This window comes from Haemorhous mexicanus, chromosome 8, assembly GCF_027477595.1.
Source record: "Haemorhous mexicanus isolate bHaeMex1 chromosome 8, bHaeMex1.pri, whole genome shotgun sequence".
NCBI classification, from domain to species: domain Eukaryota; kingdom Metazoa; phylum Chordata; class Aves; order Passeriformes; family Fringillidae; genus Haemorhous; species Haemorhous mexicanus.
In genome coordinates this window covers 1,319,882-1,344,313 of record NC_082348.1, presented here as the reverse complement: position 1 = coordinate 1,344,313, position 24,432 = coordinate 1,319,882, and the positions used below count along the sequence as shown (strand labels likewise).

Sequence of the window (24,432 nt, the reverse complement as noted above, 5' to 3'; positions counted from 1 at the left end):
AAACATTAAGCGTGGGGTGGCTGATTTCCCAGGGAAAGGTTCTCTCCAGAGACCTCATGGATCAGGCTGGGACTCAGAAGGAAAGCAAGCCAGCATTTCCCAATAATTCAGGATATTATCTGGCTTTTAAAGGCTGACTTCCAGCCTCAAGTGACCCCAAATCAACCCACTGGGGTCAGAAGCTCCTAAGGGCTGTAAAAAAATGATGGAAACCAGTGAGTGATGTGTAAATGACAATTTTTGGGGCTCTTTGCAGGCGTTTTTGGTGTCCATGCACAGCTTCAGCAGCGGGGTTAAAGCCCAGGGATTCACCCTGACTGTCTGGGATGAGCCAGAATTCTCAGGTGTTTTTGGTGCCCATGCACAACTTCAGCAGCAGGATTGAAGCCCAGGGCTTCACCCTGATTGTTTGGGATGAGTCAGAATATTCAGGTGTTTTTGGTGTCCATGCACAGCTTCAGCAGCAGGATTGAAGCCCAGGGATTCACCCTGGTTGGATTGTTTGGGATGAGCCAGAATTCTCAGGTGCGATCACAGGACTCAGCTCTTGCCTCTCTGAGCAGGGAATTCTCCAGGGTGTGTTTGTGAACAAACGTTGCTCATCCCACAGACAGCTCTCACTGCAAGCAGGGGCAGTGCCTGGGAGCTCTTAGAAAAGATGCACAGATAATAAGGGAAGAAAATCATCTTCATCCCAGGAAATGATCCCTGAGAGAGGCCACAGCGTGGAGGGACAGAGTCCCACAAGCCCAGGGCCATCCCCACCAAACCCTGCAGCACAAAGAACACACAACAGCATGTGGAAGGTTTCAATAATCTGATTTTTAACATTATTTCTGGAGCCAATTGGAGAGACAAAGCGTGGCTGACATCAGGTGACAGCACAAACCCTCAGAGCACTCTGGGGTGACAAACTGAACAGACACAACAGGTCCCCAGCTCACACCAAAGGAAATGGATCTCATAGTGACACTGAACACCCATGAAACAAATATACCACATGGAAAGTCTCATTAGAAAGGTTCCTATGTTAAGGGTTTATATGAAAAAGCAGGAGTTCTCCACCCTGAATTCCTGATAGAAAACAGCAGGTAGAAACCTAAGGTAGAAATCTGGAGTTAGAGAAATCCTTTGGCAGCATGTTCAGTTACAATCAGGCCTTAAAAATAAATATGATCATGTCTAGAAGTATGAAGAGAAACACCAACCCCCTCTAAATACACTGGTTTAATAATAATTAAATTATTTTACACTATCTACAAGTTGCATATCACAGAGTTAGGAGTAGAAGAGGTGACAGAAGGACAAATCCTGCTTTTATAAAAGTTCAGGCATGTGTGGAGCTGTGTAGAAAATCTCAGACAAATGAGTATATACATTATTTATACTTAACAATTAACATCATCAAATCACATCTGGCTGGCTCAATTGAAGATTTCTCTTAGCCCAAAGCTCAGAATCCCAAAAAAACACCAATTTAAATTTTCTAACAAACATGGAGAATTCATAGCAACAAGAGCAAGGTTCAGTTCTACCCCAAACCAACTTGGAACAAAGTAAACTCTGACAAATAAAAGCTCCAAACAATAAGAATTTGGAACAGCAGCATTGAAATAAATTCATTTCCTCAAGAGACACAAGGAACAAGTTACCAAAACACTTCAGTATTGCCACGTGTGTTATTTGTACTGAGCCACTTCCAGGGGAAGGATCAAGACAAATTAAAGTCATGTCCAAAGGAAAGATAAAATCCTCCTTCCAATTGCACACATTTAAATAAAAAGTGATTTAAAGAGCACTTTTTGCACGAGCATGAGGCTGCAAATATAAGGTCAAGATAGCAAATAATTAAATAAAAGGAGGTGCTGAGCAAAGGGTGGGTTTTGTCACTCAGCAGCCTGGGAGTTCCAATCTGGGATGAAGTTTGTACATCAAAAATGCTTATTTAGACATCTGGGAGCTTCCTGCATTTAATGGAAATGTTTTTATCAGTAATTTGCTTCCATTATTTCCCCAAACCAAGGATTATCACTCAGCAGAGGTGGTTAAAAGCAGGATAAATGTGACCATGCTCCAATGAGCAGGTAAATAGGAGGATGAAGTGATTTTTTTGTTCAGCAGCTGAAAGAAGAAAAAGAAAGAAATCCCACATTCCCAAAGGATAATCCAGCTCATGTGCTCCCTTGGACAAACCCCACCCTACAAAAAGTGCATCAGGGAAGAAATTCTTGGATTCCTTTTCTGCCCAGCTGCCACTCATGGCCAGCTCTGAGGCAATCCCTCCCCCAGGGAAAGGCTCTGGATTTCCTGTGCACAGGAGCCCAATCCCACCTTCCAGCACATGGGATGGCCTCAAATCCCCCTTTCCCAGTGGTGCAGGAGCTCCTCTGGGCTCAGGGCAGTTTAGACATGGACACAGTGGCAGAGAAAGGAAATCCAAGAGAGGCAGAACCCCCTGGTCCCATCAGGACAGTTCCTGTTCCACTCAGCTCCCCTTGCAAAGGGAACAGATCCTCAGAGGCTTCAGCAGCTTCAAACGTTCTCCAGCCCCTCCTTTCCCAGAAGGAATTCCAATGCTCCTTCACTTCTACATCCATCCAGAAAGGGAAACTGCAGAGAGATCCTGTGAGTTCCTGGCTCAGCACCTTGGATCCACCTGGAGCATCCCCTGCCTGCTCTTCCCAAGGAGCCTCGTGCTGGCAGTGCCACCTCTGCCAAGACACCGGGGAATTGGAGGAAAACTTGTTTTCCTCAAGAAAAAACACAGCACCTCTCTGTGTTTTCCAAAACACAGAGGCAGCACTGTGAAACCCTCTTTTTCTCCTATTTCCACAGGGATGTGGTCCTGAGGGGCAGAGTTTCCTCTTCCAGCTGGAGCCAGGGACCCCTCGGATTGCGCGGCACATCCTTCAGGAAGGGGACTCCCAAGTGCAGAGGTTCCCTAAAGCCACTGGGACAGAAGGATTACAGAAGACACCAGAGGAGGCAAAGCAACAGCATCTCGGCATCCTCAAGCTTCCAGAAACACATTGAAAAGAGAATTATTTTGGGACAATCTTTCAAAGATTCACAAGTGACGTTTCCTGAAAGCGCAGGGAAAGAGAAAAAAAAGGGACTCGGAGGAATGGGGAATTATTTTAAACCATCCCCTAAGCTAGTTCAGGATGCAAAAATGCAAATAACCATCAGAGCTGGTGCCTATTTTTACTCTGCACCACCCTAACGCAGCGAGCTGGGCTATTTGAGAGGAAGATGGACTTTGACATCCACGGCAGGGACTCCCAAAGACCGCCGGCTCGGAACTCCTCCGTCCCGGCTGTTCACAGCAGAGGCTGCTGATGGAAATTTGGCTGCTGCTGGAGCAGGGAATGAGCAGGAAGTGCCACGGGATAACCTGGTCCTTGGTTGCTCTGGAACGCTGCCACGTCCACGGCCACGCCCATCTGGTGCTGGGGGAAGGCGGCGGTGCCGGTGACGCTCGGGACACTCGGGAAGGGCTGCGGCAGCGCGTGGTCGGGGCTGCGGGGACACAACACCAACCACGCTCACAGGGCCAGCTCAGGGACACCTCAGGGCCACCTCAGGGCCAGCACATCCACCACAGCATCGTGGGCACTCCCAAAACAAGTGGGAGCCTCCAAAACATGTACATTTGACCAAAACGGTCACTTCGGAAGGAATTCCATGTTTTGCCGGCAGCAGAAATGCAGTTTTGTACATGCACACTCTCAGCTTCAATCAGCTCTGGCCTTGCACCTTCCCTCCTGTTACTCCTCCATGTTAATAAACAGTGTTTCCTAGGAATTCCATACTTTTCATGCCTCTAACGTGGCAGTTTTTTATGGTTTTTGCAGGAAAAACGCTTTCACCCTCGAAATTCTTCCAGCAGCTCAATAATTCTACTACAAAACTTTAACTCTTTCTTTTTAATTTACTCTTTTTAACTTATTCTTGCTTTTTAACTTACTCTTGCTTTTTAACTTACTTTTTAACTTACTCCTACTATTTAATTTTTAATCTTTGGTGCTGGGTGCTTAGAGCCAAGGTCAGAGGTTCCTTTTCAACCTTCCTCTCTTAAAAACTTCCTGGGAAATCATCTCGTGCAGGATCAGTTTTATCCAGAATAAAGCTCCCTGGTTTAGTATAATTGGTATTTTCCTCTCAAAAATGACACGTCACTAAATGTAAATGCCACGAGAACATGCAAAGTGGCAAAACTCCCCCCAGGAAGAAGAATTTGCTGGATGCATACCTTAGATAAGCAGCTGGAGGTGGCTGAGAGGCTGCAGAGTTGATGCTCTGAGGCAGAGACCTCACCTGGCCCACCTGCTCCGGGGCCAGGCTGTACCCTGGGGACATGGACACCCCCTGGATCATGTAATTCCCACTGGGAGGCTGCACAGGATACGACTGCAAAGCAAATCAAAGCCAGGAAATTTGGTGCTCAGCACACTTTGGAGTGAACCCACCAGAATATTCTACAGCTGGAAGCAAAGCCTGCACTTTCTGCCAATTCTGGTTTAAATAATGCAAGATTCCCTCCAAATTCAGGTGGCACGGGCTGGAGCTGCTGGTGGGGGTTGGAGTTGGGATAAACAGGTTTGTCCCAAATAAAGCCCAGCACTATCCTGCATTTCTAGGCACCAGTCTTGGGAGGAAACAGCAAACTCCAGTTGCCTTTTGGCTTAAATTACTTTGTAACCTCCAAATATAATGAATTTTCCATCGTTACTGGAGTTAAGGACACGGAATTACTTTTAACTGACATATTTTCAGATCTAGCAGTTGCCATGGCAACTATTCTTTTCCCACTGAACAATTAACATGAAAGTAAAATTCATTTCAAGTAAAAACCCTCATTCTGTGCTTTTTGAAAATCTCTCCTTCCCCTCCATGTTTATTCCTTAAGCCATCATTAGGGACAGTGTAAAACAGTTTGGAGCACAAATACCACACGTTTAGAACTGATACAAAATGTTCATTTTTCTAAGGGCAAAAGGAGCTAAAAGCAGAGTGTTTCTATATTTAGCAAAAAATACACTTGGGATTAATACACTGATATTCCAGTTCCCTCCCATCCCCACTATTAGATAAGAAGGGAACATTTTACTTGGAGATTGACATGACTCACAGCAGAATATCCACCAGGCTGCTGCAACACCCAATCCCAACTGCAAGAAATGAATTATGGAAGGGATCTTTTGGAATTTTCAACAGTGGCCAAGCAAAACCTTCTGCTCTAGTGCATAAATTCCAATTTCTTGCAAAGGCAATGTCAGATTGCTCGTGGGCTCCCTTTGGTTTTTGCTGTGATTTTTTTTAAACCGGGGATAAGCAGCAGGGAATTTCCAGATCCCAGGGATACTGACCTGCACAGAGACTCCAGAGGAGGTGGGTGGGAATTGTGCAGGGTGCTGGAGCTTGGAGTAGGCTGAGTACATGGGGCTCTCATTCATCAGTTTGTTGTAGAGCTCCAGAGCTTCCAGAACCTTCACGTTCAGCTCGGATAACTCGGAATGTTTCCTGTTCCAAAACAAATGGAGAGGGCACTGAGCTGCTGGGATATCTTAGATGGGGAGGAAGGACCAGTGCTGCACGAAATATGCAAGAAAAAAAGCTCCTGAAAGGTAAAAGGCTGTTTTTTAACCCATTAATATTGAAAAATTGGTGCTGTGTGACTGGAAAGAAAATCCAAGAGCTGCACGACCATTTCAGGCACCAAACCAGCAATTCCCAGTGGAATTCCCTGTTCTTTGCACATTCAAATATCCCAGGAGTCACAGAACCATGGAATGGTTTGGGTGGGAAGGGACCTTACAGGATTTCATTCCAACCTTCTGCCATGGGCACCTCCAGCTATCCCAGGCTGCTCCAGCCTGGCCTTGGGCACTTCCAGGGGCAGCCCCAGCTGCTCTGGCAATCCCAGCCCAGCCAGGAATTCCCAGTCTCCCATCCATCCCTGCCCTCTGGCACTGGGAGCCATTCCCTGGGTCCTGTCCCTCCAGTCCCTCTCCATTTTCCTGATCAGCTCCTTCAGGCACTGGGCAGCCACACCAGAGGAGGGAGAGGTGAGGAAAACCTGGAATAATCACCAACAGACTGAAAATTCCAACCTCTGGACAGGCTGGAGAAGGCTACGGTCCCAAAATGCCAAAGTAAAAAGCATCCACGACCTGTGCAGGGAATTTTGGGAGAGCAGCAATCAAATCTCAGTGCAGACACTCAGAACTTGATATTTCAGCATTAAAAAATAAAGGTAGAGTTGTTACATTTTTCTTGCAAGGTTTTCTAGCTTAGGAGATGAAAGTACCAAAGAAATATCATTAAACCTGCCCAATTTGAAGGAAATGAGTGGATAAATTGTGCTCACCTATCTATCTCTTCTAGTTTTTCATCTATCATTGGACCCATCTGTTGGCAGATATCTGTGAAGACAAAGTGTTGAGGCAGTTGATGTCTTGCACAATTAAATGTTTAAATGCAGCCAGAAATATTTTATCCAACTACAGACAAATTAATTTCTTATGTATTTCAGAGTTGGGACTGGTAGATGGATCTTGCAAAGCTCAGGCATTTCACAGAGCTGGGAGTTATGCAAATGACTCTGCTAAACGTGGAGCTGGCTTGGAACTATTAAAAAAATTCAAATTATCCCCAGAGCCCCACACTCCCACGGTGAAATAAGTGTTCTCCAGCACTGTTAGTACAGAGCACAGCTCCCCTAAGCTCAAAATAAACACAAAGAACTCCCAGCTCAATCCACAAAAGGTAATTGTGAGAAGAAGTCATAAAAAAGAGCTCATTTAGTGCTGCAAGTACCTTCTGAGTTGAGAAGATCTGGAGAATCAAGCTTTAAATCCGTGGGATCTATGCTCTGAAGCACCTGCAGTGTTTTATCCATCTTATCCTGAAAGGGAAGCCAAGATGAAGAACTCTGATTTCCCAGCCATGCCAAGATTGGTTTAATATTCAAATAAAAGTTCTTTATGGACAAAGAATCATCTGCCAGCATTCAGCACCGAAAGAATGCAAAAGCCCAGCAATATTTTATTTTTAAGTGGCTTCATACCTCATCAATATAAACTGGCTCAGGTTCTGCTTTCTTAATTTCTTCTGCAGTGTCCTCAGGAACAGAGATTTTATCCACAGCTGCTGGAAGAACAGAGATGAGTTTCTTTTCTTTCTGTTGCTGTGATAACTTCAAACAAACATTTGCTCCTTGTTATTTTTCTGTGTGAAAAGACACTGTGACATTTGAAATGGCAATTTGCTGGATTTGTAAATATGTTGCTGACAAGGAATTATGGTGAATCGAACCAAATTTCTGTCACAGAAAATGGTAATAACTTAAAAGAGAAATAGAGACAGAAATTAAGGGGAGTTATGGAGCGATCTGTGCTTGATTGTTTGAAACAAGGGCAGGATGTCTCTCAATTCTTTCCTGGGGCTGATAGAGGAAATTATTTTGCTGCTGGGCTAATTAGGATTGCAGCACAAAGCTGCCTTTGTGCAGGGATCCATCCATCATTTCAGCAGGTAACTCACCTGCCTCGGGCTCCACAGACAAGTCGGAGGTGACGAAATTGGATGGGAACAGCCCCACTCCTCTGTGGTTCTCCCCCTTCCACCAGTTGGCATCACTGGGGAAATAAAGAAGGGTTACAGAACTCAGGGCTGAACAGAGCCAGGGACATATCTGGGGTTTTTACTGAAAATCTGAGGTTCAGAGACACATTTGGTAGGTTTTTACCAAAACCCTGTGATTTCTAAAAGAGAACTTGCAGGGATTAGCACAAAGCCAAACAGGAGCTTGGGGACAGGGAAGGGAAGGGAGGAAGAGGAATCAGGGGATCACTGAAAATTGAACACAATCCATCAAATCTTTATATTGATTACTTGCCAGCCCTTTAAAGCTGAATATATCCCTAGAGGTGTTAACAACAATCAGTATTTCAGCTATTTTTAATCAGTTTTATTCTTGGCAAATCTGATTCTTGCTAGCCAGAGGTTTAACAGCTGCTGGAAGCAGATGGAATGTGATGTCAGTGCATTTTCTTATGTCAGACAACCAACTAAGATTTATCTTCAAAACTACAAACTGGATTAAATACTCGAGGTTCTCCCTGAACTAAAAAAGATTTGAGGTCAGAAACCAGGAATTTGGAAAGATAAAAGGAAGAGAAAGGGATGTAAGGGAGGGCAGAGTGACAATGACATTTCTGGGGGGGTGGGGGGGAAGCATCAGAGGAAAAATGTGCTACCCTGAGAGAAACAAGAGTGGTGGAACAAAGTCAGCTCCACCTGAGTGTATTGTACCTGTCATCCAAAACAAAAATAATTTCTCCACTTTTAAAGGTGAGCTCATTGTCCTCGACAGCTTCAAAGTCATAGAGAGCTCGCACCTTCCTCAGGCTCTGGGGGTTTTGTGGCATTTCTGCAGGTGGGTACAAGGATTTGGTCTCCATCTGCTGCTGCTTCTGCTCTTGCAAAGACAATTCAATAGCTGCAGGTGGGGCAGAGAGGAAGAGAACGGGTTTGAGGGGTTTATCCCTGGAGACAAAGCAGTTTGATTTCTTGATTTAACAAAACCAGGATTTATTGCTTTATTTAAACAAGGTCTGTATCTGCTTCTGTAGTATTGGAAGCTAACATTTAAAATGTTAAAATGTGATGGGGAAGAATGTGTCTTACCCCAAACCCCCATGGATGAGGGAAACACCTGGAATGCCACAATTCCCAACCCACTGTGGCACTGACTTCAATTCTGTGCAGCAGGAAAGAGCCCAAATTCCCATTTCCCTGCTTTTTAACCAAGCTTCTGGGGTCCAACCCAAGGCTGAGACAGCAACTGACCTTTAGCTATATCCTCATCTTCTTTGGATTTACTGGATGAGGAGCCATTCTTAGCAGCACTGGTGGAAGCCTGCAAAGGTGGGAACAACAGAGGGACAAATGACAATGACATCTCCATAATTTGGTATTTTTTAAAAATTAGCACCGAGTTGTTCCTGATCAGGTGGATTATGGAATCCAGGTGATCTCCTAGAAATAAAAATCACCACCCTTCAGGCTTGTTTCTGTTTTCAGCAGGGAAAAAAAAGTAAAATACATACTGAGATTTAATTGAAATAAGTGATTTTATTGACATAATTATTTTAGTCATATTTATTACAGTGAGACTACTCATTTAAATGACTCTTTCCACTTTTATCCTCCCTTCAAGAGAGAAGATGCTCCAGTTGGGAGCTGCTGACTTACATCCTACAATTCTCCCCAGCAGCACAGTGAAATCATTCCTGGAGTTTTCATTCCCACCAGGAACTGGAATTGGGTGCCAGTGCTCAACTCTTCCATCTTCCTGCCATATGTTTTACACATAGCTCAGATTTAGAAGTGAAAACATCTTTGTGGAGGGAGGAGGGATTGTAAAAGTTAAAAAACTCACAGTGCTTGTAAAAGTTAAAAAAACTCTCTGTGTTTCACATAGAGGGAAGTAAACTTTGTGAGAGGAAATTGTTAATAGAAATTGTAATTTTAATTTTCAGGACTGAGTCACGTGGAAATATTTAGAAGTATCAGTAATAGAAGTCAGGAGAAAACCACCTGGCATCATATCTGCTGTTAGATTGGGCACAACACACCACCAGAAGTGAAAAATAAAGCACCCCAAACCCAGGGCAACTCCTGGGATAAACAGGAAATGGGACAAACAGGAAAAGGGGATTTGGGAAAGGACACCAGAGCCTGGGACCCATCACTGTCCCACAGCAGCTCTCACCTGGGATCCTGCTGCAGGAAAAGTGACCCCTTCTTCCTTCAGGGATTTGATGGTTGCAGATATCAAACTACACTGTGGGTCCTTCTGGAATTCTTCTGACCACTCCACCATGAGGGTTTTTAGCTTTTCACTCACTTTTGGGTGAGCCTGGAAGGCAAAATTGGATTAAAAGGGATGTTTGAGCCTCAAAATGAACAGAAGGAGCCGTTACCAAAATTGTTACCAAATCCATTTTATTGTAAATACACTTAATTATTAATAATTGTGTAGATTGAGAAGATTTGGGGAGCAGAGTGTAGAAAATCTGACCTTTTATACCCTGATCTGATATTCCAGAGAACATGCTGAGCTCCTGGAGCACTAATTCTGGAGAAATTCAGGCTGCCTACCACACTTATCCCAAATTTCTGCCTCTCTGTGTTACTCACCCTCCATTTAACCTCAATTTTCTCTTCATTCCTTCTCAAGTGTGTTGTTTTCCACTTCCCAACCACATCAACTGGTCTGATATAAGCCACTGTCTTTCCCTCCAAGAAATCCTCCAAAAAATCTTTCCCTACAAAAAATTCTCCAAGAAATCTTTCCCTACAAGAACTCCTCCAAGCAATCTTTCCCACCAATCCACCTTTTCTGGCCTCTGCAGTTTCTCCTCAGATGCCAGGACAGCTCTGTCCCAGCTGAGAGAACATCACAAAACCCTGATCTGTGTCTCCTTGAACCAGCTTCTCCCACAAAAAGGAATTATCCATAGGGACAATCCATGGGGACAGTTTCTATTCCCAAACTGGAGCTGAGCTGCAGGGACAGCCTGGTAAAAGATGATTTGTTGGGAGTGGGGGCAAACCAAGATCAATTCATGCTCTGCCTGAATTCCTGTGGCTCCCCCAGATCCTGGCACTGGGACAAGATTCCCACCCCAGGGAATCAGATCCCACTCAGGGCTGTGAGCCCAGCATGGGCTGAGCAGGGAGGGCACTGCCAGGTTTTTGCATTTCTTACCAGGAAGTTTGCTGGGCTCAGGAGCAGCACAAAGACATTTGTCACACTGGGCTGAACTCGTTTTCTCATGGAGAAGAGGGAAAAAGCTCAATTTTATTCATTATTCCTCCAAGGGGGCAGAGCTGGGGGTAAAGGGTCAGTATTTCCCAAAACCACAGAAACTGTGCTCCAGAACCCATCCCTGGGTGGGATCCCAGGATCCCTGCCCGTCCCTGGGTGGGATCCCAGGATCCCTGCCCGTCCCTGGGTGGGATCCCAGGGCTCCTGCCCGTCCCTGGGTGGGATTCCAGGATCCCTGCCTGTCCCTGGGTGGGATCCCAGGATCCCTGCCTGTCCCTGGGTGGGATCCCAGGACCCCTGCCCGCCCCTGGGTGGGATCCCAGGATCCCTGCCTGTCCCTGGGTGGGATCCCAGGATCCCTGCCTGTCCCTGGGTGGGATCCCAGGGCTCCTGCCCGTCCCTGGGTGGGATCCCAGGATCCCTGCCCGTCCCTGGGTGGGATCCCAGGATCCCTGCCTGTCCCTGGGTGGGATCCCAGGATCCCTGCCTGTCCCTGGGTGGGATCCCAGGATCCCTGCCTGTCCCTGGGTGGGATCCCAGGATCCCTGCCCGTCCCTGGGTGGGATCCCAGGGCTCCTGCCCGTCCCTGGGTGGGATCCCAGGATCCCTGCCCGTCCCTGGGTGGGATCCCAGGATCCCTGCCTGTCCCTGGGTGGGATCCCAGGACCCCTGCCCGCCCCTGGGTGGGATCCCAGGATCCCTGCCTGTCCCTGGGTGGGATCCCAAGGTTCCAGGATCCCTGCCCATCTCTGATTGGGTTCCCAGGGCTCCTGCCCATCCCTGGTTGCTGAAGGTCAGTGTGAGCCCCAGGATGGACCCTGGCTAATGGGAACACAGGCAGCACTTGCAGACCTATTTTTCCACAAAAGCCAGAAAAAACAAGAGCTGTGAACTCATTTTGCTTCCCAGCAATTTTATTACTTTCCTTAATTGCTTTGCTCAGCCTCTGATGATTGCAGGGATCTGAAAACTCCTTTTTAACCCATTAACCAGTTCTGTCTCCAACTGGAGCAGTAATTAGGGAAAAGCTGCTCCTGCTTACTCAATTCCTCACAGCCAGATTTAGATCCCAGCAGCTGCTTGACCACAACCATTTCAGTCTCCTTTTCTTGGTTATTTTCTCATTCAACATTCCCAGAATCTCTAAAAACTAAAAAGGATTGTCTGTAACTTCATCCTTTTCCTTGTACAAATGTCATTTCACTTCCTCATAATTTTCCCTTTCACTTCAGTCCAGGAATTTCCTTCAAGCCTAATAAAAACTCCCCTCAAGAAAAGCTGCACTTACCATGATCAAATTAATGGAGCTTAGGAACACAGATTTTAATTAAAATGGCTCATGTAATTTTGTAAAAGTGTGAAGGATTATCAGCTGTCAGCTCTTTAACAGATTATTTTTTCAGAGTTAAAATGACACAGATTTCAGTGAAAACACAGAAAATGTGCATTAACTACAACATTAATTTGGAGAAGTTACCAAAATAATCTTCCCCCAGGACTGCAGGTTCTAAAACAATTACCTTGTTTATTATAGCTCGAGCTTCAGTGGCAAAATCCCTGGAACACACCTCCAAGTGGAATATCTTCCCACAGTTTGACACACAGGCTCCTAAAAGCTGACAGCAGAAACACAATTGGGAAAATGCAGGGGGAAAAAAGTGCAAATAAAAAAGGAGTGCAAATAATCCAAAAAAAGAAAAAGTGCAAATAATCCAAAATAAGAAAAAAGTGCAAATTAAAGAGTGGAAATAAGCTAAAATAGGAAAAAAGTACAAATTAAAAAAAAGAGTGCAAATAACCTAAAGTTTTTAAAAGTGAAAATTAAAAAATGTAAATAATCCAAAATAAGGGGAAAAATGCAAGAGTGCAAATAATCCAAAATTTTTAAAAGTGAAAATAAAAAAGTGTGTAAAAAAAATCCAAAATAAGGAAAAAAAGTGCAAATTAAAAAAATGACTACAAATAATCCAAAATAAGGGGAAAAAAGTGCAAATTTGAAAAATGAGTGCAAATAATCCAATAAAGGAAAAAAGTGCAAATAAAAAATAAGAGTGCAAATAATCCAAAATAAGAAAGAAAAATGCAAATGAAAAAAGAGTGCAAATAACCCAAAATAAAAGGTAAGTCCAGCACAGACACTGATTTACTAAGGTTAATCCAGGTATTAATGAATTGCTCAGTAAATATTTAATTGCTGCACTCCATGAGGTTTTTGGGGGGAATTTGGGGATTTACTCACTGTGAGAGCTTGCAAAGCCACGTGGGGAACTTTGTGATTCATTCTCTTCATGATGGCTTTAAGGCAATCCTTGGCTCTGCAAAGGAGCAAGAAATTCAGGATACATGGGGGTGATAGGAGCTGTGCAAGGAATGAGCCCAAACCTCTACCAGAACTGAGAAAATCATACCAAAACTGAGCTTGTTGAACAAAAATGTCACCAAATCTGAGCCTAAAGAACTGAAATGGCACCAAACCTGAGCCTACTGAGCCAAAATGGCACCAAAACTGAGCTTGTTGAACAAAAATGTCACCAAATCTGAGCCTAATGAACTAAAATGGCACCAAACCTGAGCCTACTGAACCAAAATGGCACCAAAACTGAGCCTACTGAACTGTCACCAAAACTGAGCCTGCTGAACCAAAATGGCACCAAAACTGAGCTTATTGAGCAAAAATGGCACCAAACCTGAGCTTATTGAGCAAAAATGGCACCAAAACTGAGCTTGTTGAGCAAAAATGGCACCAAAACTGAGCTTAATGAACAAAAATGTCACCAAAACTGAGCTTACTGAACAAAAATGTCACCAAACCTGAGCTTACTGAGGAAAAATGTCACCAAACCTGAGCTTAATGAACAAAACTGTCACCAAACCTGAGCCTCCTGAATGAAAATGTCACCAGACCAGAACCTATTGAACAAAACTGCCACCAAACCTGAGCCTACTGAATGAAAATATCACCAAAGCTGAGCCTGATGAATGAAAATGTCACCAAACCTGAGCTTATTGAACAAAAATGTCACCAAACCTGAGCTTATTGAGGAAAAATGTCACCAAACCTGAGCTTAATGAACAAAAATGTCACCAAACCTGAGCCTCCTGAGGAAAAATGTCACCAAACCTGAGCTTAATGAACAAAAAGTCACCAAACCTGAGCCTGTTGAATGAAAATGTCACCAAACCTGAGCTTAATGAACAAAATTGTCACCAAAGCTGAGCCTCTCAGGGCTGGGCAGAGATTTAACCCCTGACCATTTAACCTCTGTCTGTCCTCAGCTGGGGGTTGGATCGGCAGAAATTCCCTTTTCCCCCTGGCATTCCACATCCATTCCCAAAGAGCTGCTGCCAGGCAGGAAGGGAAGCAGTTGCATGGTTTGGGGCAGACAGTGAAGGAAATGTCCCCAGAAAAAGAGAAGATCCAATAAATGGGGATTTTAGTGGAATTCACTCCCAGCTCTTGGATCCTCTCTCCCACAGCCTGAGGACACAAAGGTTTCCCTAATTTGTTTCAGCACAATCTGAGGTGAGTGGAGGATAATAAAGAGCATTTGAAATGCTGCTGCTGAGGGGTTTCCACATTTTAAATGAGCATTAATGGCTGGCAGGAGCTCAGGCACATCAAAGGCTTCATTAACACTGATATTTGGAACATTTAAAGACATGAAATCCTTAAAAAAAAAAAAGCTGATGCAGCGTTTAAAAAATAGTATCAGTGCCAGATACTTGAGCTGCTGGATTAGCAAAGCACAGAAAAGCCTCTGTGCCAGGAAAATACACTTTTAGTTCTAATATTTTCATCTTATTTCATGTACAAAACATCCAACAAACTCAACTCAGTTACTTTAAGTTGTGTTTTTATTTAGGGTAGGCAACAATCTTCATTATTTTCAAGGGCAGAAAGGAAGAAAATGACATAAAATTGAATTAAAGATATGCCAGCAGCAGTGGCATTTAAAATTCAGAATTTGGGATTTTATTTTCTATACAAATATACATATTTAGATTTAATTATGCCTTTTATATACTTCTATTTCTGCATACAAATTTTTTTAAAATAACCTAAATTTTTACAACATCCCTTCCTCCAAAACCTGATTTAAAACAGTTCCCTCTACAAAAGTCTTGTGGCACTAAAAATTTTGATTTTTAATAAAGGAACTAAAGTTTTTTCATTTTTTTTCTTTCAGGACTAGAGATTCCCAGACTGAACAGATTTGCTGTTATTCCTTGTGGCACGTAATCAATTAAAACCAAACCAAACCAATTTTAAAAACCCCCAATTTTAATGTCAAACAGAACTGCTAAAAATTCTGATTACTTAAGAATTCTGCCTATGCACTAATTGAGGATTAATTCCAAATTTAAAAGATGTTATCACTCAAAAATTCAGCAAATACTTTTGGCCACTACAGAATCACTGAAATTCCATTTATGTTCCACTCAGGCTAAACTGATTCCAAGTGATTTGTGCTTTGATCCCTGCTTTTTCCCTTTTCTCTCCCATTCCTCCTAACACCCCAACACAGACAAACATCAAAAGAAGCCCCTGGTCCCAGCCAGGTGTTTTTCTGCCCAGAAATGGTTTCACTCTCTGCTGCAGGCACAGCCCCTTCCCCACATTTATGCCAGATCACTGAATATGGATAAGAGCTCCAGGAGAAAGCTGGAATGTGCTCAGCACACACAAACTGCTCTGCCCAAAATCCTCCTGGAACGTTTCTTCCCAAGGATTTCCAGCCAGCTCCATCTATGTGGGAGGCTGGGCGTTTGGAGCTGTGCTCTCTGTGCCATTTTCCTCCTGCCAGCAGCACAGAATTCCCAGGAATGCTGAGGCCCAGCTTACCCATTGGGAGTGCTCCCAACCTTGTCACAAATATCCATGATAAGCCCCCAGTCCTCGCTGGTGTTGTATTCATTTGTGGCTTTTTCTGGAAAGAAAAGGAAGATTTATTAAGTGATTTATTTCTTCAGTTCAGATTCTATCAATAGAATGTATCCCTAATTAATACTTCATGGATTTGTGGAATGATTTGGGTTGGAAGGGACCTTAAAGCTCATCTAGTCCCACTCATTCTATAGATTCATTATTAAGGCTTAATGGTATTCATTTGTGCTTTTAAATTTTTATTAGCCAGGTTATTTAAATCCCATTTAATAACTGCAGTTCAAGTTAATAAACAGCAAATTAAATATTTTATTGCATTTGCTGCTTCAAGATTAAAGTTTTAACCAACTAAACTCAATTTTATTTTGGCTGCTCAGCAGAAAGATTTCCACAAACACAGCACCCACCAATGTCCCAAATCCATTTTGCTACAGATGTAAGAAATGGAAATTTTGAATTTTGGCCATAATTAATCCTCACAAACTGGAATATTTACTTCGAGGAAGTAAATAATATTTTGAAACCACAAACCTTCTTCAAAGCCTACCCCAAAAATGATAGAATTGCTAAATTTTCTTTTAAGTGCATCAATATTTTAGGGCATGAACAACAAATTCGTGGATGGTGTGGAAAATAAATGAGTGCCTGCAAATTTAAATACTCAAAAATAAAATAAAAAAGGAAAATCAAGTGAAATCAGCCTCAGGAAGCTGTAGATTCCCTGGATATGCAATCTCTAAGGAGTGAAAAGATTCCCAAGGATATCCTGAAGTACTTCCTGAGGATCCATTGAAATTTCCCCCTGTGTGTGCCCTGGTGGAAATGACACCAGCTTTTCCTGCCAGGGCAGAAATAATCCCAACTCTCCCACTGGCAATGGGAAGGTTTGATGATCAAAGGCTTCAGCAGGAAGATTCCACCTCAGAATTATGGAATTATTTCAGCTGGAAGAAAGCTCCAACATCCTCAAGTCCCAGCTGTGCCCATGCCCACCTTGTCCCCAGCCCAGAGCCCTGAGTGCCACCTCCAGAATTCCTGGCACACCTCCAGGGATGGGCACTGCAAACCTCCCTGGGCAGTGCCAAGGCCTGAGCCCCCTTTCCATGGGGAAATTCCTGCTGTGCCCACCCTGAGCTGCCCTGGGCCAGCCTGAGGCCGTTCCCTCTGCTCCTGTCCCTGCTCCCTGGGATGATCCCAAATCCCCCTGGCTGTCCCCTCCTGGCAGGAGCTGTGCAGAGCCACAAGGTCCCCCTGAGCTGCTTTCCTCACAGTGATCCCTCCTCCCACCCCGTCCCCATCCCAAAACAAGCTCAGCCCCCAGCACACCACGCTCAGTGCTGCTCCCTCCCAGCTCCCAGGACATTCCCACAGGAGCCACAGCCCTCCCCTGCACCCACCCTGTGCTGGGAGCAGCCGTGGGATCCCAGCTCTGTCCTTCCCCAACTCTCAGGGATCTGGAAGTTTCCCTCCCTGTCAGCATGACAAACTGAGCAACAGCTGCTGTTCTCCTTGCCTAAATTCAGGAACAATTCTGAAGGATAACTCCCTCACAGATGCTGAGACAGAGCAGAAACAGATGTGGGAGGATGCATTTTCCAGGAGTTTTTCAGCACAGAGGGAACATAACCTTTAAAAACACGGAATGACTTGTCCTCTGCAGCCCCCCAATTAATGAAGGAACATTAGACCTGAGCTGGCTTTTATGGAAATAATGATAAAAGCAAAATGTGCTGCTTGGGGTGCTTTGATAAAGAATTCCAAGGGCAAGGAATGGCTTTTCCCTGGGTGAGCTCCCTGAGCTGCTGCGTGGTTCCAGGGAATGCTGCCAGTCCAGGAGAGGGGAGAGCACTCACAGGAGCAGCTGGGAAGGGGCTGGGAATTGTTTGCTGCTCCCACTGCCAAAAGGAGAAATGCTTGGAGAGCTCCAGCCCCAAAGCACTGCCACAGCTCTTCCAGGAAAGGAGCTGGAAACTGAGGGAAAGGAAAAGGAGCTGAGGGGAAGCAGGAAAGGAGCTCTGCACTGAGGGAAAATCGTCAGGATCATCCCTGATCATTCCCACACCAGCCAGGGACCAGGGGATGTCCTCTCCCCCCTGTCACCAAGCCCTGGGGCCCTGCAGGGCCTGGGGCCACTCCAGGCACCAGCACACACCTCCTGCTCCTGGAGCCCTCTCCAGCTGGGAGAGAAGGGCAGGAAAACAAACACCAAAGGGAAGGAGGCTGCTCCAGGGTGAAGGGAATGGAAGAGGGAGGGCAGAGCTGGGAAAACAGCGAGTGCACGTGGAGTCTGAACGGATCCAGACAGGAAACGTGAAGGTTCCAGAAGTTTTGGGGGTTCCTGTCCAACCAAAGCAGCCACACTCCCCAGAGCTCCAGAGGGTTATCCCGGGATGTGCAGCTGTGTCCAGGCACATTCCAAGGCTCTGCTCAGCTCTGGGGGCTTGGAACCACGGGAGCAAACCCAGCTGTGGGAAAAAATAATAACACTGGGGAAAAAATAATAACATTGGGGGAAAAAAAAAACTGGGAAAAGCAAAAAATAATAATAAAGATAAATACTAGAAAAAGAAAAAAGGAAATAAAACCTAAGGAAAATGGAAACCCTTGAGGGCTGGGTTGGGTAGGAAAAGGAAATTCCTTTTTCCCCCACAGGTGTTCCAAAAAAGAGCAGCTCTGCATGAAGAGGCAGCTGGATCTGTCCCACTGCTGCAGCCAACAAAAGGCACCAAAATTCCAAACTCAGCACCTCCCCAGAGCATCCACATGTGATAATCTGATCTCTTCCATGGTCTAATTTACAACAGAATACTAATTTTTTTAAAAGCTTCTAATGACAAAGTTTTCCTGGCAAGGGACTCTAAGATTTAGCCCAAATAATTAAAGTTCCTATTGTGCTGAAAATGCTAAATTGTAATAAGTGATAATAACAAATGATAACTATTAATATTAAAATATTAAAGAAAAAAATACACTGAATAAAGTTTAAGAAACTGGAAACAAAGAGAGTCCCTATTTTGAAGTTCTGCAGACTGGGAGTCCTTGAAGCATTTAAGTTTGTTAAAGAATCCTGCAGAGTTCAAAAAAAATCCACTTGAACAAATACGTCAGTTTGAGCCACGTGAAATGTGAGTGTGGTCAAACAGCAAACTGCACCAGGGAACTGAAATCAGAAGTAAAATAACTAACAAAATAAGAAACCAGCTCAACTTATACTACAAACAAACCAGAGATTGTGTGGCAACCAGAGCACTCAATCTCTTCCATTTTGGCCGGGACAAAAATCCCAGGAATGTTGAATTCTTCTCTTTCCTAGGATCCCAACCAGAAAGCTGAGCCCCATGTCTCGTTTATTTCACTGCTTTTTTCAGTGCTGCCATTCAGAACAGACGTTGTGTAACAAAGAAGTGACACTGAGCACGAAGTGACACTGAGCATGGGGTTAAGAAAGCACAAGTCAGGGCAGGACACAAAACAAAACAACTGAGTCACCGTCTTCAGCCCAACTCCAGGCAGGTTTTGTAATCACTGAATCACAGAGTATCCTGAGCTGGAGAAGATCCATGAGGATCATCCAGCCCAGCTCCTGGCCCTGCACAGCCACGCCAGCACTCCCACCGTGTGCCCCGGGTGGTGCTGGGGAAGCTGCTGGGAAGGAATCCTCAATAAAAGGAGGAAAAGCAGCAGATCTTCCAGCAGCCACAATTCCCTGGATCCCTGCAAACCCAGCAAGGCCAGGAGGCACAGACACACCTCAGCCACGCTGGGAAAGCTGGGAAACTTCAGGAGTCAGAGCAAAACAGACACAAATCATTCCCAGATGTTTCTGAGGGGAAGGAAGAGAGGGACCCAGGGATCCTTTCCCTGCCAGAGCCCCCAGCCTGGGGATGGGTCAAGAACAGCCAGGGATCCCTGGAGCTGCAGTGCCTTGGGCCCAGCACAGCCACAGGATCAATCCCAGGATTATTTTGGTTGGAAAAGCCCTCCCAGCCCATGGAGTCCCAGCTGTGTCTATGCCCAAGTTGTCCCCAGCCCAGAGCCCTGAGTGCCACCTCCAGGAATTCCTGGCACACCTCCAGGGATGGGCACTGCAAACCTCCCTGGGCAGTGCCAATCCCTGAGCCCCCTTTCCATGGGGAAATTCCTGCTGTGCCCACCCTGAGCTGCCCTGGGCCAGCCTGAGGCCGTTCCCTCTGCTCTTGTCCCTGCTCCCTGGAGCAGAGCCCGACCCCCCCGGCTGTCCCCTCCTGGCAGGGAATTCCAGAGAGGGAAAAGATCCCTGGGGATCCTCCTTTGCTCCAGGCTGAGCCCATCCCAGCCCCCTCAGGAATTCTCCAGCCCCTTCCCAGCTCCCTCAGGAATTCTCCAGCCCCTTCCCAGCTCCCTCAGGAATTCTCCAGCCCCTTCCCAGCTCCCTCAGGGATTCTCCAGCCCCTTCCCAGCTCCCTCAGGAATTCTCCAGCCCCTTCCCAGCTCCCTCAGGAATTCTCCAGCCCCTTCCCAGCTCCCTCAGGGATTCTCCAGCCCCTTCCCAGCTCCCTCAGGGATTCTCCAGCCCCTTCCCAGCTCCCTCAGGGATTCTCCAGCCCCTTCCCAGCTCCCTCAGGGATTCTCCAGCCCCTTCCCAGCTCCCTCAGGAATTCTCCAGCCCCTTCCCAGCTCCCTCAGGAATTCTCCAGCCCCTTCCAGCTCCCTCAGGAATTCTCCAGCCCCTTCCCAGCTCCCTCAGGGATTCTGCAGCCCCATCCCAGCTCCCTCAGGGATTCTCCAGCCCCTTCCCAGCTCCCTCAGGGATTCTCCAGCCCCTTCCCAGCTCCCTCAGGGATTCTCCAGCCCTTCCCAGCTCCCTCAGGGATTCTCCAGCCCTTCCCAGCTTCCTCAGGAATTCTCCAGCCCCTTCCCAGCTCCGTTCCCTTCCCTGGCCCCGCTCCAGCCCCTCAGGGTCCCTGTTGTCCCAGAGCTGTCCCCAGCCCTGGAGGTGCCCCAGCAGTGCCAGCACAGGGACGGGCACTGCCCTGGGGCTGTGTCACACCGGGGCTGGCACAGCCCAGGGACCACCGGCCTCCTGCCCACCTGGGCACCCCTGGCTCGTGTTCAGCCGCTGGCACCAGCGCCTCCCAGGGCCTTTTCCAGTTTTCCACAATTTCGCAGCCTGGAGCATTCCCAGGGCTCGCTGTGACCCAGGAGCAGCACTCGGCCTCGCTGCCTGCCGCAGATCCCCATGGCTGCCAGCGCCTCAGGCGAGCCCTCCGCCCTCAGCACCCGGCCCGCGCTGATCTGACCCTGCCAAGGGAGCACTCGGTCCTCATCCGGATCATCCACCGGGACAGGCAACGGGACCGGGCCCGACACCGACGGGGAGCGAAAGAGCGGGGAGGGGAACAGGGAGAGGAAAAGAGGAGGAAAAAGACGAGGAGGAAAAGGAAGCGGGGGAAAAGAGGAGGAGGAGGAGAAGCTAGGGGACGGAAGGCCGCCCCGCCGCCGCCCCGCCGCTCACCCACGTCCTGCTCGAAGGGGTTGGCGGCGAAGAGCGGCATCTCGGCCCGCCGTGCCGCCGCCGCTCGCCCCGCACCGACTGACCCGGCCGGAGCCGCCGCCGCGCCCGCCCCGCCTCGGCCGCCCCGCGCTCCGGGCTGCCCCGCCGCGCCCGACCGCCCCGTGCGGCCAGCGCCGCGCCCGCAGCGCCGCGAACCGCCGGGACAAGCGGCTGGGCGGGGTAACAGCGGAGCCGCCCCACGGGTCGGGGGGGAACGGGGCGGGCGGTGGCCCCGGGAGCGCGGCGGCGGCGGCAGGCACTGCGAGGGGCAGCCCCGCGGCGTGGGGACCTCGAGGAGGGCGGAACTGACGAGGTGCTGCGTGCGCCCGTGACGTCACGACGGCTCCGTGACGTCATGCGCCGCCATGTCGCGGCGGTGGCTGAGGGGTCGGGGCATTGCCTCGGGCTCTCCCCGGTTGTCCTTTTAATTAACCGAAATTAAATTTTAATTAACCGGAATTAAAGCTGTCTGAGGGCACCAACTGAGGGGGGACTGCGGCTGAGGGGCAGCTCTGTCTGAGGGGATGGTGGGCGGGCGATTCGTCCTGACGTCTCAAGAGCAAGAGTTAAAAAACCAAATAAAAACAGTTCACCGTCGGAAATGCTGAACAGTTTCCCCAGAGGGCTGCAGGGAGAAGGGGGTCATGAGGCAGGGTCCTGCCTGATTATTGTCAAACGTGGAATGCGTAAAGCTTTTCTTCAGGCAGGATGTCCTCTGATGTTCTTTGTAGGTTCCAATTAGAATCAACAAGGAGGGCGATGGAAGCGGCGAGGCAGAGCAGCAGCGAGCTCCCAGGGATATGCAGGTGCCGGGAAAACAAATTCCTCCTGGGTGGAACTGCCGTGTTAAACTCAGGGCTCGCCACCTTTCGTGATGTAGGTGAAGCTAACAACGTTCAGGAGGAAGGATAATGGATCCTGGGATAATAATCCTGGGATTATGGATCCTCTGATAATGGAATGCAGGATTCCTGTTCAAGAGGATTTCCCTGGCAGTGGATCCAGGGAATGCAGGATTCCTGTTCAGGAAGGATTTCCTCTGGCAGTGGATCCAGGGAATGCAGGATTCCTGTTCAGGATTTCCTCTGGCAGTGGATCCAGGGAATGCAGGATTCCTGTTCAGGAAGGATTTCCCCTGGCAGTGGATCCAGGGAATGCAGGATTCCTGTTCAGGATTTCCCCTGGCAGTGGATCCAGGGAATGCAGGATTCCTGTTCAGGAAGGATTTCCCCCTGGCAGTGGATCCAGGGAATGCAGGATTCCTGTTCAGGAAGGATTTCCTCTGGCAGTGGATCCAGGGAATGCAGGATTCCTGTTCAGGATTTCCCCTGGCAGTGGATCCAGGGAATGCAGGATTCCTGTTCAGGAAGGATTTCCTCTGGCAGTGGATCCAGGGAATGCAGGATTCCTGTTCAGGATTTCCTCTGGCAGTGGATCCACGGAATGCAAGATTCCTGTTCAGGATTTCCTCTGGCAGTGGATCCAGGGAATGCAGGATTCCTGTTCAGGACTTCCCCTGGCAGTGGATCCAGGGAATGCAGGATTCCTGTTCAGGAGGATTTCCTCTGGCAGTGGATCCAGGGAATGCAGGATTCCTGTTCAGGAAGGATTTCCTCTGGCAGTGGATCCAGGGAATGCAGGATTCCTGTTCAGGATTTCCTCTGGCAGTGGATCCGGGGAATGCAGGATTCCTGTTCAGAAAGGATTTCCTCTGGCAGTGGATCCAGGGAATGCAGGATTCCCAGGCCACAGAGACACCTGGCAGAGCCCCCAAGGCAGGGAAGATCCCAACAATCCCAGTGCAGCAGCTGTGGGTAAATCAGAAATCAGCTGGGCAAAAGGGAATTCTGGCAGGGGGGAAGATCCCACCCTGAGAAACTGCCTGACCCCAAACAAGGGAAGGATTAATTAGCATGAGGAAGGAGAGAATCATTAACCAGCAGGAGAGAGGACACTAATTAGTAACTGGCAGAGGAGATGAGGGATAAGGGGTTGTGGTGGGATGGTGGCAAACAGGTGACATGCCATAGGGAAGGTGCCTCTGGAAGGGAGGGATGGCTCTGGGACAGTACAGATTTTTGGGATGTGTGGCCCCCCACAAATCCCATTATGGGCACACCTGAGCACCAGGAGTAACTGGGCTGAGTCAGGGCTTGTACCAGCAGCAGTGCCCTTGGAACATGCATGGTCACCCTCTGGGAGCCAGCCTGAGTCATTCCCAAAGGATTTGTGGCAAAGTGAGGCACAGGGCCCGGGTCTGGGAGAAGGGCAGGACCTTGGAAGTCCAACACAAATCACTGTAGCCTTCCTAAAAGCTTCCTGTGTGAGTCAGTGACATCTCCCTGCCCACTCACCTGGAATTTCAGGGGCCACATTCCTTTTCTCAGATGTAATACCAAAGTGTGAGACTCAGAGATGCCAACGTTTCATTTCCATGTGGGAAAACAGTACTTTTTAGCACCTTTTATACAGAGTTTTAATTCTTACATTGGAATTAAAAGAAAGTGAATGATACATTTGAGAAATTAGAAATTATTATAATGATTAATTAAAATTTGAAGGTCATACTGATCTTCCTTCAAAAATTTAGCAGTTCATTTTTGTAATGAAAACAGTTGGTAGTTTTTGAACATTTTGCACTTCAAAACGTCGGTTTTTAAATCAGCTGTGATGGCCTGGGGTTATCAAAGCTTCTTCGTCCAGTTGTTTTGATTCTGAAATTCCATGAAATCAGCAAGGTTGGAGGAGAGCTTTAAGCTCAACGCGGTCGGAGGGATGGGCTGTGGAGGGCCGGTAGGAGGATCTCCTGCCCGGCTGTTCCCTCCCCTCCTGTTTTCCAGGGATTTTTTCCAGGGATTCCGGCTGTCTGCAGGGGGCACGGTTGCCTCACATTGCCGGCCACCCTTTGCCATCCCGGTCCGGCTGCTGGGAATCACCTCCTGCCAGATTTTTAAGGCAAAATGCAGAGTCTTTCCCGAGGTCTGAATTCACTAATTGCATCGAAACTTCTAATTTCGTGTAATGAATCAGAGCGAGAGCGGCGTTAATTGGTTTAATTGCCTTAAAAAAAGGAATTGTGAACCCATTAGTGCAGGAAGGCACCAAACACTGACGTTGTCTGGCCAAAGTGGGAATGTGTAATGGATCCTGGTTAACTCCAGACATTAATTCCAGAGT

At 47.2% G+C, this 24,432-nt stretch overlaps 1 protein-coding gene across 3 annotated transcripts; it reads right to left on the bottom strand.

The window, feature by feature from the left end:
• Nucleotides 1-802: 802 nt before the first annotated feature.
• On the bottom strand, nt 803-21,337 carry STAM2 (signal transducing adaptor molecule 2). Of its 3 annotated transcripts, none has more exons than XM_059852451.1 (14): nt 21,217-21,337; nt 15,681-15,765; nt 13,077-13,152; nt 12,358-12,453; nt 9,779-9,925; nt 8,854-8,923; nt 8,317-8,503; nt 7,546-7,640; nt 7,070-7,152; nt 6,820-6,907; nt 6,371-6,425; nt 5,370-5,523; nt 4,253-4,410; nt 803-3,519 (listed from the first exon to the last, which is right to left on the bottom strand). In XM_059852451.1, the coding sequence occupies exons 1-14, from the start codon at nt 21,254-21,256 to the stop codon at nt 3,321-3,323; spliced, it is 1,533 nt and encodes a 510-aa protein (XP_059708434.1). In that variant the 5' UTR covers nt 21,257-21,337; the 3' UTR covers nt 803-3,320. The 3 variants fall into 3 exon arrangements, with proteins under 3 accessions (XP_059708434.1, XP_059708435.1, XP_059708436.1); XM_059852452.1 differs by having other exon boundaries at nt 7,070-7,149; nt 21,217-21,310; XM_059852453.1 differs by lacking the exon at nt 21,217-21,337 and adding an exon at nt 17,120-17,242.
• Between the last annotated feature and the right edge of the window lie 3,095 nt (nt 21,338-24,432).

What these genes read in the sequence shown, in the direction of transcription:
- STAM2 (XM_059852451.1), bottom strand. Translation starts at nt 21,256, where the DNA reads ATGCCGCTCTTCGCCGCCAACCCCTTCGAGCAGGACGTGG. An exon ending in TTCCTGCAGCAGGATCCCAG is followed by an intron (nt 8,924 to 9,778) that starts GTGAGAGCTGCT and finishes CCACCTTTGCAG; the next exon opens with GCTTCCACCAGTGCTGCTAA. An exon ending in CCTCCAGCTGCTTATCTAAG is followed by an intron (nt 3,520 to 4,252) that starts GTATGCATCCAG and finishes GTGTCCCCGCAG; the next exon opens with CCCCGACCACGCGCTGCCGC.